Source organism: Ovis aries, chromosome 3, assembly GCF_016772045.2.
Source record: "Ovis aries strain OAR_USU_Benz2616 breed Rambouillet chromosome 3, ARS-UI_Ramb_v3.0, whole genome shotgun sequence".
Lineage (NCBI taxonomy): Eukaryota > Metazoa > Chordata > Mammalia > Artiodactyla > Bovidae > Ovis > Ovis aries.
Genome location: NC_056056.1, coordinates 7,885,889 through 7,899,790, shown reverse-complemented (window position 1 = coordinate 7,899,790; position 13,902 = coordinate 7,885,889). Strand labels below are relative to the sequence as shown.

General features: G+C 58.0%; 1 protein-coding gene and 1 pseudogene across 8 annotated transcripts; both read left to right on the top strand.

Annotated features, from left to right (window-relative positions):
- The first annotated feature begins 270 nt into the window (after positions 1-270).
- CERCAM (cerebral endothelial cell adhesion molecule) lies at positions 271-12,133 on the top strand. 8 transcript variants are annotated; one of them, XM_027966373.2, is made up of 13 exons: positions 271-538; positions 2,509-2,619; positions 2,769-2,886; positions 3,574-3,708; positions 3,846-4,050; positions 7,046-7,165; positions 7,475-7,551; positions 7,640-7,746; positions 8,794-8,926; positions 10,214-10,341; positions 10,524-10,727; positions 11,107-11,359; positions 11,626-12,133. In XM_027966373.2, the coding sequence occupies exons 1-12, from the start codon at positions 342-344 to the stop codon at positions 11,357-11,359; spliced, it is 1,788 nt and encodes a 595-aa protein (XP_027822174.1). In that variant the 5' UTR covers positions 271-341; the 3' UTR covers positions 11,626-12,133. The 8 variants fall into 8 exon arrangements, with proteins under 8 accessions (XP_027822174.1, XP_027822170.1, XP_027822172.1 ...); XM_027966369.2 differs by having other exon boundaries at positions 7,046-7,351; XM_027966371.2 differs by having other exon boundaries at positions 2,509-2,661.
- On the top strand, positions 1,695-1,789 carry LOC114114228 (small nucleolar RNA SNORA70; annotated as a pseudogene).
- Positions 12,134-13,902: the final 1,769 nt, after the last annotated feature.

The following is a 13,902-nucleotide window of genomic DNA, read 5'->3' as shown; positions in this document are numbered from 1 at the left end:
GACGCCGCAGAGGGCTCGGAAGCCGTCGCCCCACGACCCTCCAGCCGGGAAGAGGCTGCTCCCGGATCGCGTCTGGGGCGGGTGTCCGGGCCCTGGTCCTGCGATGCCCCGGGCCGAGGAGAGGACATCTGAGAATCTATGGATAGGGATGGGGAGGGGAGTGGGAGCCCATTCTTGGGAGGGGGTAGTACATCCCCCGACCGCACTCCTGGCCCGCCGCGGTCCCGCCCCGGGCCCAGGCCCCGCCCCGGGCCCCGCCCAGGGCCCGGCGGCACCACCCACTCCCCTCTGCGCGGCCGGGAGCCCCGGGGGCCGCCGCTGCCTCCGCCCGAGCGCCCGCCATGCGCGCTGCCCCCGCCGCCCCGCTGCTCCAGCTGCTGCTCCTGCTGGGGCCGCGGCCCGAGGCTGCGGGAGTCGCGGAGCCGCTGCTGCCCACCGTGGTCCTTGCCATCCTGGCCCGCAATGCCGAGCACTCACTGCCTCACTACCTGGGCGCGCTGGAGCGGCTGGACTACCCCAGGGCCAGGCTGGCCCTCTGGTGAGATAGACCCGGGCACTGGCACCCACTAGGCATCTACACCGCCCCCCCCACCCCAACAACTCCACCACCGACAGCGTGGGCTCCAGCTGGCCCCATCTGCTCCCTGCCCAGACACCACCCAGACAGGCCCCTCCCCTTGCAGACAGGCCCTCCAGCAACCCGAGCCCCCTGGCGGGTCCCCTTGTCCCCTTGGCCCTGCAGACTGACCTTGGAGGCCTTGGGTTGGAACAGGGACACCCATCCCTCATTCTGGCCCCTGCTCCTCCTTCGGGACCTCCTCTAGGTGTAAGTTGGGCCCAACCCCTCTTGCTCCAGCCCACCAGAGCTGAAACTTAAGCCGTGGGACCTGTGGTCGGCCTGACAGAGTGGAGCCAACAGGAGCAGCTGGCATCCCCTGGGGCCCGATGTGGCAGAGTTCAGCAGGCCTGGGAGTTCCTGGGGAGCCCATAGGGGTGCTGTCAGCCCTGGGCTCCATGCTGCTTTATGAGGGGGTCACAACCGCTCCCCCCTCCCCAGGCTGGTTCCAGCTTCTTTCAGAAGAGGGGCTGAGTCCTGCTGGCCAAGGGCAAAGCCCCTTCCTGCGTCTCTCCCCCTAGGTGTCCCCACAGGGTCCTGGAATTAGAGGCCACAGTCTGTGGAAGCCAGAACAGGGAGGAGTCCCAAGCTGAGGTTGGGGATAAACTGAGAGAAGTGACCAAACTACCCTCCCCAACTCACCAGAGTTGGGCTGGGGGGTGGAGCTGTGGCCTGGGGAGGCCGCCCACAATTACCAGTCCAGGAGTTTAGTTAGTTCCCACCCCCAAAAGACTTGACACGTAGTTAGTCTTCAGTTCTGGAGACTTGGCTTAAAGGGGCAGCATCACCGAAAACCTGGGCTCTTGGCTAAGGCCCCCTCGCCCCGCTCTGTCATGAGAGCTCCTTCAGAGAGGCTGTGCGAGGTGGCCTTGGAGCTCAGGCCCATCAGGTCTTCTCAGTGATGCTCAGAGTCTGGTTTAGTCCTTATTACAACTCTCTGGTGGAGGGAAGCAGCAGCTCCTCTGCCCAGTCCTGCCTCAGAGAGGGGAGGGGACTAACCTGAGGTCACACAGCAGGGAAGGAAGAAAACCAGAGAATATGGCAGGTGTGTTCCTCAAAGTTGAAAGCCTTCTCATCTTTCAAAATGCATTTGAGTGGCTGCAGACAGCCTCCTGGGGAGCATATGCAGCCTGTTGCCTATCCAGGTTGCCCTAAGGAACCCTGGAGACAGCCCTTTCCAGTGGACATTCATGACTGGCATGCTGTCCCCAAATCTAGGCTTCAGACTGGTAAGTGTGGCAGAAAGCACCAGGACACAGTGGCCAGGGTCCACACTGACCAAGTCATAATGCCCATCGGTACCAAGCTTCTGAACAAGGAACATGTGACTGAGGCCCTCTGTAGGGCCAAGTTCAAGTTCCCTGCCGCCAGTCGATCCACATCTTCAAGAAGTGGGGATTTACTAAGTTTAAGGCTGGTGAACTTGAAAGCATGGTGGCAGAAAAACAGCTCATCCCGATGGCTTTGGGGCCAAATACATCCTTCCCTCTGCACAAATGGCAGGTCTTGGCATTCATGAGAGCCTTGGCGCTGTCCCCTCCTTACTTATGCCCACCAATAAATCCTAGTTGCCTGTCCAAAAAAAAAAAAAAAAAATGCTGCATTTGAATTCTGTCACCTCAGCCCCTGAGCTTGCCAGGATGGCTTTTAGTTACAGAGGGAGAACGTGAGCCCAGAGAGGGTCTGGACCTGCCTGGGGTCACACAGTGGAACACAGACCTATGATTGGGACCTGGCTGCCCGCCTTCCTCTGTAGCACACCTACCTCCTCTGCTTCCAGGAGAGGCCAGTCCTGCAGGGGTTGGTGCTCCAGGGGTCAAGACTGCCTTAGAGTTTGGTCCCTTGGTGGCTGTGCCACCCCTCCCCCACCCTCCTTCCTCCTGTGTCCCCAGGTGTGCCACGGACCACAATGTGGACAACACTACAGCGATGCTACGGGAGTGGCTGGCTGCTGTGAGTGATGACTATGCAGCTGTGGTCTGGAGGCCTGAGGGAGAGCCCAGGTGTGGCCTGAGGGCAAAGGTCCTGGGGAAGATGGGCAACAGGTGCAGCCCAGAGAGGGAAAGGGACAGTTCTGAGTCACAGACTCCTGGCCAGGGCTCTGACCACATGCGCCTACCCCATGGAACATCTCATCTCTTTACCACCTCAGGTCCTACCCAGATGAAGAAGGCCCTAAGCACTGGACCAAAGAAAGGCATCAGTTCCTGATGGAGCTGAAACAGGAAGCCCTGACCTTTGCCAGGGACTGGGGGGCAGACTATATCCTGGTAAGAAAGCCTGGCCTACGATCGGGCTCCCCACGGGTGATGGCACCCGTCTTTGACAGAAGTCTGGGTGCAGTTTAACCATCTGTAGGCTCGACCCTTCAGCTAGCAACCTGGATCAGAACCCAGATAAAGTATTGAGCTGGGATCCCTTTGCTTGAGTTCAGACTCTGTACTGAGCCTGGATCCCTGAGACAGAGCTCAAGGCATACACTGAGACTCAGTCCCAGAGTATAGAGTGTAACTCAGTCTCAGAGTATAGAGCCCAGAGTATAATCTGAGCCTAGTTCCCTGGACCAGAGAGCAGGGTTGTTGCTGTTCAGTCTGCTCAGGCTAAGTCATGCCTGACTCTTTGCGACCCCATGGACTGCAGCATGCCAGGCTTCCCCTGTCCAGAGATCAGAGTAGGTCTTTGAATTTCCTTCCTAAGGCTTCAGATAAAGTTCTTAGATCAGAAACTCAGGTGTAAAATCTCTGGACCCGGTCCCTGAGCCAGTGCTCCAGACTAGATCCTTGGTCCAGAAACAGATCTCCTGGTTTATAGCTTAGATCTCTCTGAGGGAACCCCATTGGATTGTGGAAGATATCCTGGGTCCCTGGATATCTGGAGGGATCCCACTCAGTGAATCCTTGGGAGGCTGCTGGGAGGCACAGACAAGGCTGGGGCCTGTGACATCCGCCTCCCCACAGTTTGCAGACACAGACAACATCCTGACTAACAACCAGACGCTGCAGCTTCTGATCGAGCAGGGGCTGCCGGTGGTGGCCCCGATGCTGGACTCTCAGACCTACTACTCCAATTTCTGGTGTGGAATCACCCCCCAGGTATGGCTGGGGACACAGGCCTCGGGAGGCTTGAGGTCTGGGAGGAGGGACGTGGAGGGCAGCAAGCCCCGGCTGGGGAGTGGTGTGCTGGGGATGGAGGGGTGTCCTCTCACAGCCCAGGGCCACCCCTTCCCCAGGGCTACTACCGCCGCACTGCCGACTACTTTCCTACCAAGAACCGCCAGCGCCGGGGCTGCTTCCGCGTCCCCATGGTTCACTCCACCTTCCTGGTATCCCTGCGGGCTGAAGGGACGGCCCAGCTGGCCTTCTACCCGCCTCACCCCAACTATACCTGGCCCTTCGACGACATCATCGTCTTTGCCTATGCCTGTCAGGCTGCTGGTAAGGTCAGCTCTTGTCGAGCCTTTTTACGAGGTCTCTGGGCCTTTGCACATGCTGTTCCCTCTGCTTTGCATGCCCTTCCCCGCTCCACAGTTTATCTTGCTAATTCCTAATTGTCCTTCGGGTCATAGGCTTTCTTGGGCCCACTGCCCCAGTCGGTTAGATATCCTTCTGGCTGTGCCCACCATGGCGCTTGCATGTATTCCTTCATTAGGCAAATATTTATGGGACACCTACCAGTGCCAAGGGCTTCCCAGGTGGCACTAGTGGTAAGAACCTGCCTGCCAATGCAGGAGACGTAAGAGACACAGATTCAATCCCTGAGTTGGGAAGATCCCCTGGAGGAGGGTGTGGCAACCCATTCCAATATTCTTGCCTGAAGAATCCCATGGACAGAAGAGCCTGGCAGGCTAAAGTCCATAGGGGTGTAAGGAGTCAGACATGACTGAAGTGACTTAACACGCATGCACCAGGTGCCAGGCTCCAGGGAGACAGTGGTGAGTAAAATCAGGTGGTCCTTGACTTCCTGGATCCTCCAGTCCAGTCAGCCAAAGGATCACACAAATCAGTGTCTATCACAATGACAGGAAGAAGAGCTTCTTGATTATAGGTGTTTTGGGAGCTTAGACTAGCGTTGACCTGGTCTCCAGGGAAGGCTTCCTGGAGGATGTAATCATTGGCACTGAGATCTAAAGTATGGGCAGGCATTAACAAGGCAAACAGAGCAAGACAGAGCATTTCAAGCAACGGGACCAGCAGATGCAAAGGCCCTGTGGTGGCTGGGGACATAAAAAGGCAGGCAGCTAGAACACAAAGAGGGGGCATAGTGCAGGCTGAGGCGGGAACAGTGAGCAGGGGCCAGCTTGTGGGGACTTGATGGGCAAGCATCTGGCTGTTAGCCTGTGGGTGTCAGGCAGCCATCAGAGAATCATCCAATTGGACTTGAACACTGAAAAAAAATCATTCTGCTGTGGGTAGTTATTTTTAAGATGAAAGCTACAAGGAAGTGTTTGGGTTTGGGGAATTCCCTGGTGGTCCAGTGGTTAGGACTCTATGCTTTCGCTGTCGAGGGCACAGGTTCAGGCTCTGGTCAGGGAATTAAGATCCTGCAAGCCATGCAGCATGGCCAAAAAAAAAAAAAAGAAAAGAAATGTTTGGATGTTTGGGCTTGGATCGGATAAACCGCAGTCCTGGGAAGAACTGAAGTTGAGAGCAAGACAGAGATGCTGCTGTTGGCATAAGAACCTTGAGAAGGCGGCAGAGAGTGTCGTTCACGGTGCGCACTCATGGGCGGCGAGAACATGAAGGCTGTTCAGTGGGTGGAGAACTTTGCTCATGGTCAAGGTGAATTAGAAGTGACGATTCAGTCAGGAAATGTTGCACCTGGGCAAGCGTTGTGTGAGGAGTGGCCAGGGAGAAGGGGGTCGTCATCATTCTTTTGTGCTCCATGAGGTGATGTCTACAGTGCAAACGCGCAGGAAGGAAAAAGATCTTATCAAGTGCAAGACATGAATGAAGGTGAGACAAATACATGGATGAAAAATGAGAAGCACAGATATTTTCTTTTTTTTCTTTTTCTTGCCACACTGGACGGCTCTTGAGATCTCACTTCCTCAACCAAGGACTGAACCCAGGCCACGACAGTGAAAACACAGAACCCTCATCACTAGGCCACCAGGGAACTCCCTATTTTCTTATTTTTTCATTCCTACCTCTACTTGTGGCTCAGCTGGTAAAGAATCTGCCTGCAATGTGGGAGGCCTGGGTTTGAGCCCTGGGTTGGGAAGAACCCCTGGAGAAGGGAAAGGCTACTCACTCCAGTACTCTGGCCTACTCACTCCAGAATTCCATGGACTGTATAGTTCTTGGGGTGGCAAAGAGTCAGACAAGACTAAGCAACTGTATTTGTTTACCTCTACTTGAGTATCACCTGCTATTTACTGGTCAGTGGTTCAAAGGAGTTTAGTGAATTATTTTGTAAAGTTTTTTATTTATATGCAGATATGCAATTTTTTTAGCATCATATGTTTATTTATTTTTTGGCTGCATTGGGTCTTAGTTTTGGCTCGCAGGATCTTTTGTTGTGGTGTATGGGCTTAGTTGCCCCACGGCATTTGGGATCTAGTTCCCCAGCCAGGGATCAAACCTGCATCCCCTGCACCAGAGGATGGATTCCCAACCACTGGACAACCAACAAAGTCCCATGAACGGGGGTTTTGTCTCCAACGCTTCCACCCCCTGCACTCTGCCGGGCTGTATACTCAGTGCTGGGCCTGGAGTTGACTTCTCAATAGACACCATGTTTAATGAGCAAGCTCCGGGATGGACAGGGAGGCCTGGCCTGCTGCGGTCCACAGGGTCGCAAAGAGTTGGACACGACTGAGCGACTGAACTGAACTGACTGACCGACTGACCTGCCCTGGAGGATTCACGGTCTGTAGAAGACAAAGGCCAAATAAATGATTATAATAAAGATTACAAACACCGAAGGAATTAAAAAAAAAGGCCACTCTGGTTGGCAGGTGGAGGACAGCGTGGCAGGGGCCGGAGAGAGGGAGGGGTTAAGTGTAGGGATCTGGGCCAGAGGTGATGGTGCTGGATTGGGTGAGCGGGATGGGCAGAGGCGGGTGAGATTTAGAGGGTGGAGCAAGGGCCCGTGGCATCAGGTGGCCATAGCCAGGTGGGAGTTTGCCTGCTTCTTCCTCACTTTAATCCTCTGAGGGCAGGGAAGGTCTGTCTTGCTCACTACCATCACCCCTGCCCCCAACTGGTGCCCTGGAGACATCTGTTGGATGAATATATACCATCTTGGCAGAAGGGTCCCTGAGATGTTGTTTGAGCCAAGCTCTATCTCCCTCCAACCCTGCAGATGGGGACGCGGGGTCCCAGGGAGGACTCCTGTGGTGGGTACTGGTAGTACTGGGGCTCACATCTGCCATCTGGGTTCCAAGAGCCCCGCCCTGCAGGCCAGCACTCACTCGGCCTCTCTCCGCAGGGGTCTCAGTCCACGTGTGCAACGAGCAGCGTTATGGGTACCTGAACGTGCCTGTGAAATCCCACCAGGGGCTGGAGGACGAGAGAGTCAACTTCATCCACCTGATCCTCGAGGCGCTGGGTGAAGTTGCCAGCCGGTGTTGTCCCTCCATCCCATCACTCCCCGCCCCTTCCCACGGGCCCCTTCTCCTTGGCTCCAGACCTGGCTGGGCAGGGGGCAGGGCTGGAGTCACAACTTCCCCTTCAAATCATTCCCTGACTCCGGGCAAGTCACTTTCCCTGCTGAGCTTCAGTCTGCCCCTCCGAGGCAAGTGGAGTCTGTGATCTGCTGGGCATCCTGCCAAGGGGGCGGAAATGAGGCGGACCTGGGACTCCAGGGTGCCGCTGACTTGAGCCAGTGGGGCTCATGACAGTGGGCTTTCCTCCGCAGTGGATGGGCCCCCCATGTGGGCCTCGGCTCATGTGTCCCGGCCCCCAAAGAGGCCCAGCAAGATGGGGTTTGATGAGGTGAGTTCTCCCAGCCTGTAGGACCCGGGTCAGGAGTCGGGCTCTCCCCTCCCCCCGCAGCCTCCCCCCTGCCCCCTGCCTCCTCCAGGTGTTTGTCATCAGCCTGGCCCGCCGGCCCGACCGCCGAGAGCGCATGCTGACTTCGCTCTGGGAGATGGAGGTCTCCGGGCGGGTGGTGGACGCCGTGGATGGCCGGTGAGGCTTCCGGGACGGGGACAGGGCCCTGTGCAGCGCAGGGGGCCCAGGGTGGCCCGTCGGGGCTCCCTGGGGGTGGGAAAGCAGACGATGGGTTTAAAGAGTTTCCTGTTCCAAGGAGTATTCAAAGAGAGCCTGAGTCATTGTGTCTCAGGGAGCCCAGGGCAGACAGAACAGGACAGGGGCCCTTCCTCAGCCCACCCGAGGGAGGAGGGTGCAGTGGTTAAGGCCCGGGGTCTGGAGCTCCTGGGCCTGGTCACCAGCTGTGTGGCCTCCGGCAAGTCCTCCCATCTCTCAGCCCTGCTGCGGAAACGGCGAGGAGCTGCCTTCCTCTTAGGGGTTTATAAGGGTTTAGTGAAGATTTCTCCAGGGCCTGACACACAGTAAGTATCCCAAAGGTTAATGGGGTCTTCATTCTGATTATCAGGGCTCTTCCTTGCCCTCCTGAACCTAGATCCCTGATGGGTGGGGTGCGGGAGCAGGCCGTTCACGGCCCCCCATGTCCGCTGGACTGCAGGATGTCCAGCCTTTGCTTGGGCCCCTGCCTGAGAAGCGTCTGCCCTTCATCCTGGGTGTCTCCTCCTCAGACTGCCTGGCTCCCTTTAGGATGACCCACCCCGCCCGAGGCAGCTCCAGCCCCCTGGTCCAGTCATGATGACTTCAGACCACATGAGGCAGTAATCAGGCCTCCTCCCTCCCAGCTGGGAATCCCTGGTAGTTCAGCAATAAAGAATCCGCCTGCAATACAGGAGACTGCTTGCAATACAGGAGACTTGGGTTCAATCCCTGGGTCGGGAAGATCCCTTGGAGAAGGAAGTGGCAACCCACTCCATATTCTTGCCTGGGAAATCCCATGGACAGAAAAGCCTGGCAAGCTGCAGTCCAGGGGGTCGCCAAGAGTGGGACATAACTTAGCAGTTAAGCCACCACCACCGCCACCTCCTTCAAACCAGACTCCAGTGTGACGGTCCCCAACTTGCCCGGTGCAGGCGGCCCTGGGTGGGTCTCTGGCGGGTACCCCTGACCCCATGACACCGTCTCCCTCAGGATGCTCAACAGCAGTGTCATGAGGACCCTCGGCGTGGAGCTGCTCCCCGGCTACCAGGACCCCTACTCGGGCCGCACGCTGACCAAGGGGGAGGTGGGCTGCTTCCTCAGCCACTACTCCATCTGGGAGGAGGTGAGGACCCTGCCCCCTCGGCCCACACCCTTGGGGAAAACAGGGCACCCCCTCCCACTCACGGCTCCGCGCCAGCACTCATGTGACTGGTGGGTGACGGAGCACACTCATGAAGACCCAGGCAGCAGCTGTCAGCCTCCTGTGGGCGCGACCCTTACCATGTTGAGCCCGTGGTATGCACTGAGCGCCGGCTGTGTGCTGGGATGGCCTCTGCTCCAGGAACACAGAGGTGAACATGAAGAACGCAGCCGCGCCCTCCTGGGGCAGAGGGACCAGAGCAGGGCGCACAAATGGAGAAAGAACTGTTTACCCTGGTCCGGGGAGGTACCTACTCGAGGGTGTGGACAGGCCTGGCCTCCTGGCCTCCTGGCCTCCGGTGGGGTCGGCGTGGGCCTCACTGTCGACAGGCAGGAAGAGGAGCCTTCTCAGCAGAGGAAGGCGGAGCAGGCCCAGACCCCTTGGCCAGGCAGCCTCGGCCCGAGGCTGGGGTGTGAGTGGTTGGGAGAGGTCACTGCTTGGACTTGGCCCGAGAGGACCAGAGACAGGCCCTCCAAGGGGTGCCCCCTCCAGGAAGTGAAGCACAGACACCCTCCTTGTTTTCATTTTCTACTGTTGCCGAAATACGTTGCATGTGAGCTGCTATTTCTATTTTTCTGAACTGAATGCTGCCTCTGAAAGGATCGAAGGGTCATTTATTGAGCCGATTTCATGCTCTTCTCATACCTCCAAAAGTTACAGAAAGCATTTTTTTCTCAGGGTGTTGGGGGGCTAGGGTCTCCTCCCAACCCCAGCCCAGCCTCACTTCCTTGAGGAGGCGGAAGTGAGGCTCAGAAGGCGGAAGTGAGGAGCCCGGCTCTGTAACGCAGCAGATGCAGGCTCAGATCCCAGCTCGGCCACGTCCGGGCTGGGTGTCCGTGGACTATCGTGGGGTCACTTCCCAGTGTCTCCGTCTCCCTCCTGCCTCCCGAGGGTCCCTGGAGACGAGCCCTGTGGCCCCTGAGATAAGGATGTGCTCAGAACTGCAGCAAGGGTTCTGATTTCTCTCCTGATCTGCTTGGAGGGCAAGACTGGGAGCCTGGAGGCCCTTGGATACAAGAGCCAGGTGCTGGGGTTTCAATCCCCAGGCCGTGGGAAGCCCCAGCAGGCTTTGGAGCAGCTGAGCGACATAGCCAGGGCTGAGCACTTAGCCTGTAACCGAAGCCAGGAGTGTCTGTCAGTGTCAGCCAGGTGGGAGGGGACAACAGGTGGTCTAAAGAGCCACCCTTCCACCCCCACCTTGTGGCTCAGGTTGTCACCCGGGGCCTGGCCCAGGTTGTGGTATTTGAGGACGACGTACGCTTTGAGAGCAATTTCAAGGGGCGACTGGAGCAGCTGATGGAGGAGGTGGAGGCGGAGAAACTTCCTTGGGACTTGATGTAAGCAGGCCGGGCCCCCAGGGGCCAGGGATAGGGGTGGGCCTCCCGGGGTCTGCCTTCTCCTGCAGGGAGCCCTGGCCAGCCCCCGCCCCCACCCCAGGCTTGGCTCTGTAAAGGGAGTTGGGGACCTGGGTCCCTGGGACATCAACAGTGACTCCTGGGACTCCCGGTGTCACCTGCAGCTACCTCGGCCGGAAGCAAGTGAACCCCGAGGAGGAGGCAGTCGTGGAGGGGCTGCCACACCTGGTGGTGGCCGGCTACTCCTACTGGACGCTGGCGTACGTCCTGAGCCTGGCGGGCGCCCGCAAGCTGCTGGCCTCCCAGCCGCTGCGCCGAATGCTGCCTGTGGATGAGTTCCTGCCCATCATGTTTGACCAGCACCCCAAGTGAGCCTCAGGGCAGGGTCAGCCCGTCCTCAGAGCCCACCTCAGCAGGTAGTAAGTCCCCTCACTGGGCAGCTGGGGATACTGAGGCTGGCAGGGCTGAGCCACTTCCGGTCACCAAGGAAGAGCCCAGCTTAGACTTGGCATCAGCCCCACCTCTATGTGAATCCTGTGATATCCTGTGGTTTCCAGGCAAGCGATTTTCCTATTCTGCACCTCAGTTTCCCCATCCGGAAAATGGGGATAAGAGAAATGCCACCTCAGGATTAGATGGGGAGGGTGGTCAGGTGCTTCGGGGGTGAGGTGCCCGGCTCCAGGCTGGCGTGGGTCTGGGGTGCGATGGTTCACCCCAGCCCCCCTGAGCCCCCCTCCCCCCTCCCAGTGAGCAGTACAAGGCACACTTCTGGCCGCGGGACCTGCAGGCCTTCTCAGCCAGGCCCCTGCTCGCGGCCCCAACCCACTATGCAGGGGACGCCGAGTGGCTCAGCGACACCGAGACATCCTCGCCCTGGGACGATGACAGTGGCCGCCTCATCAGCTGGACCGGCTCCTACAAGACCCTGCGCGGCCCCCGCCTGGATCTGGCGGGCAGCAGTGGGCACAGCCTCCATCCCCACCCCCGGGATGAGCTCTAGGTGTGGGCGGGGCCTCAGTCTGCTCTCCGCATCCATGGCTGACTCTGGGTCTCAATTCCCCTTCTCGGCGTTCTCCTCTCCTCTTTCTTTCCGTGGCCTTGCCTCTGTTTGTGTCTTTGTGTCTGCCTTTCTCTGTCTACCTGCTGTCTCTCTCTCTAAGCCCATCTCCATTTCTCTGTCTCTATCTCTGCGTCTGTGTCTCTCTCTGTCTCTCTCTATCCAACTCTAAATTTTTTCTACTTCTCTCACCTATCCTGTCCCCCCAGGGCTAGACAGTGACTCCAGAGGTGTGCCCGGGAGCAGACCACAGCTGTCCAGGGGGCACAGCAAGAGCCACCCCCAGGAACCACAGACCCAGTAGAAACCTGGCTGTTCCCTTGGGCATGGCCTGTCTGCCCTCTGGACCTGTCTTCCATCAGGAGAAACCACTGAGATGGGTCCCCTTCCCCCAAGGCCATGTAGCGTAAGGGCAGGGCTCATAGGCCCTCTTCCTTGCCAGTCTGATTAAGGGCCTCGGGTGGAGGGAAGAAGGGAAGCCCCAACCCCCAGCCTTCAGCGTCAAGCTGGGCAGACCCAGGAGGCGTGCCCACCACTAAGGACCCAGCTGCAGCGGCCCCTCTGCCCCCTTCTACCTCGCCGTCAGCTCCCTACCCAGCTTATCAGCTGGGTCTCATGTGCCACCCTCTTGCCTGGCCAGTGGGAAGTGCAGGGAGATGGGAGGAGGACCTAGCACACAGTAGGCCCTCAATAAAAGCTGGCTGGTGTTGCACTTTATATTTTTTAACTCCTGGCTGAGCCTCTTTGCGTGTCCTAAAAGGGCTGGGATGGAGGAGGCGTTCCCTATCTGTGGATGAGCAGGTGGAGAGACAGAGAGGAGAGGGCGGCCTTGGAGAGGAATCAGGGGATTTGGTCTCACCTCCTTAGCCTGCTCATTGGTAAAGGGGCGGTGTGAACAGAAGTACCTCTTGGGCTGGGTGGGTAAGAAGGAGCTGGAGCTGGAGCCCAGCCCACAGCAAGTACATACCCACTGCGGCTGGCGTGGTCATCACTGGCCTCGCCTTGCTGGCCAGGGTGGGCCCAGGCCAGACCCAGGGCCGCCAGGGCCCCGCTCCCTGCCTTTGGACATTCCCCTGTTTAGTTGGAACCCCTCTCCTGGAAGTGGCAGGGGAGATCCGGGGCTCCCTTCCCGCCCTGACCAGTGTGGTCACCAGAGGGCGGCAGGTGGCGGAACCTGGACCTTGTGGTGCCAGGGCGCCCTCTGCTGGTTTAGTGCCAACAATGGAAAGGGTGCATACCATGCGTGTGTGCTAAGTAGCTTCAGTCCTGTCAGACGCTTTGCGACCCTGTGGCTTTGTATAGCTCGCCAAGCTCCTCTGTCCATGGGAGTCTCCAGGCAAGAATACTGGAGTGGGGTGCCGTGCCCTTCTCCAGGGGATTTTCCCTGCCCTGGAATCGAACCTGGGTCTCCTGTGTCTCCTGCATTGACAGGTAGCTTCTTGACCACTAGCGCCACCTGGGAAACCCGTGGAAGGGAGCCTGGGGCATCTGGAATCAGCCCATTGTCCTCTGGGTTACCCACAGCAGCTTTAACTTGTGCTCTCCTGCTTGGAAACTGCCGGCCTTCCTCCCTGCCCACCCCTGTAGGGCCCGGCAGTGGAGACTGTAGGGTCTCCAGTACCTGCACGCAGGCAGCTGGAGGGGTGGGGAGTGGCTCCTTGCCTTGGCTACGGCCTCCACGAGTGCGGACCTCCGTCCGGTGCGGCAGTCTTCAGGTTTCCTTCTTTGGAGGAGCCCGTGCCCCCATACTCTGCCTTGGCTTGCTTTGTGTAAGCCCTCCTGGCAGGGTCAGTCAGGCATCCCCTGGGGGCTGGGCTTTCCCTGTCAGTCCCAGGGATGAGAGCCCGCTGGCCTGGTTTTAGCCCCAGAGACTGGCATGGCTCTCTGAAGGACTTAGGGCCAGAGCTGTGGAATCGATGCTTTGTTCATTCCAAGACCAAAAGCCATTGATTCTGGATGGCTGTGACCTTGACTAAGTTGCTTCTCCTTTCCAAGCTTTAGGCATCCCTTTCATTCATTAACATCAACTTTTTTTTTTTTTTGGCTGCCCGGCTTGTGGGATCTTAGTTCCCCAACCAGGAACTGAACCCAAGCCCTCAGCAGTGAAAGCTCAGCGTCCTAATCACTGGACCACTGGGGAATTCCCTAAAGTGAACATTTATGGAGGACCCTCTGTGGGTCACGTTTAGGTTCTAGGGATACAGTCGTGAATACAAAGTCCCCCTCAAAATCACTGACCTTGTAGAGTTGACATTCTAGTGAGCGGGACAGACAGAGAAGTAAATATTGGAGGGTGGTGAGTTCTACAGAACAAAATTAGGAAATATCGAGTACGATCGAGACGTGAAGAACAAAGACTTGAAGAAAGGGGACAAGCTATGGGGATATAGGGAGGAAGACCATTCTAGGCCAAGGGGGAGCATCTGCAAAGGTCGTGAGGCAGGAGTGGGCTTCCCAGGTGGCTCACATGGTAAAGAATCTGCCTG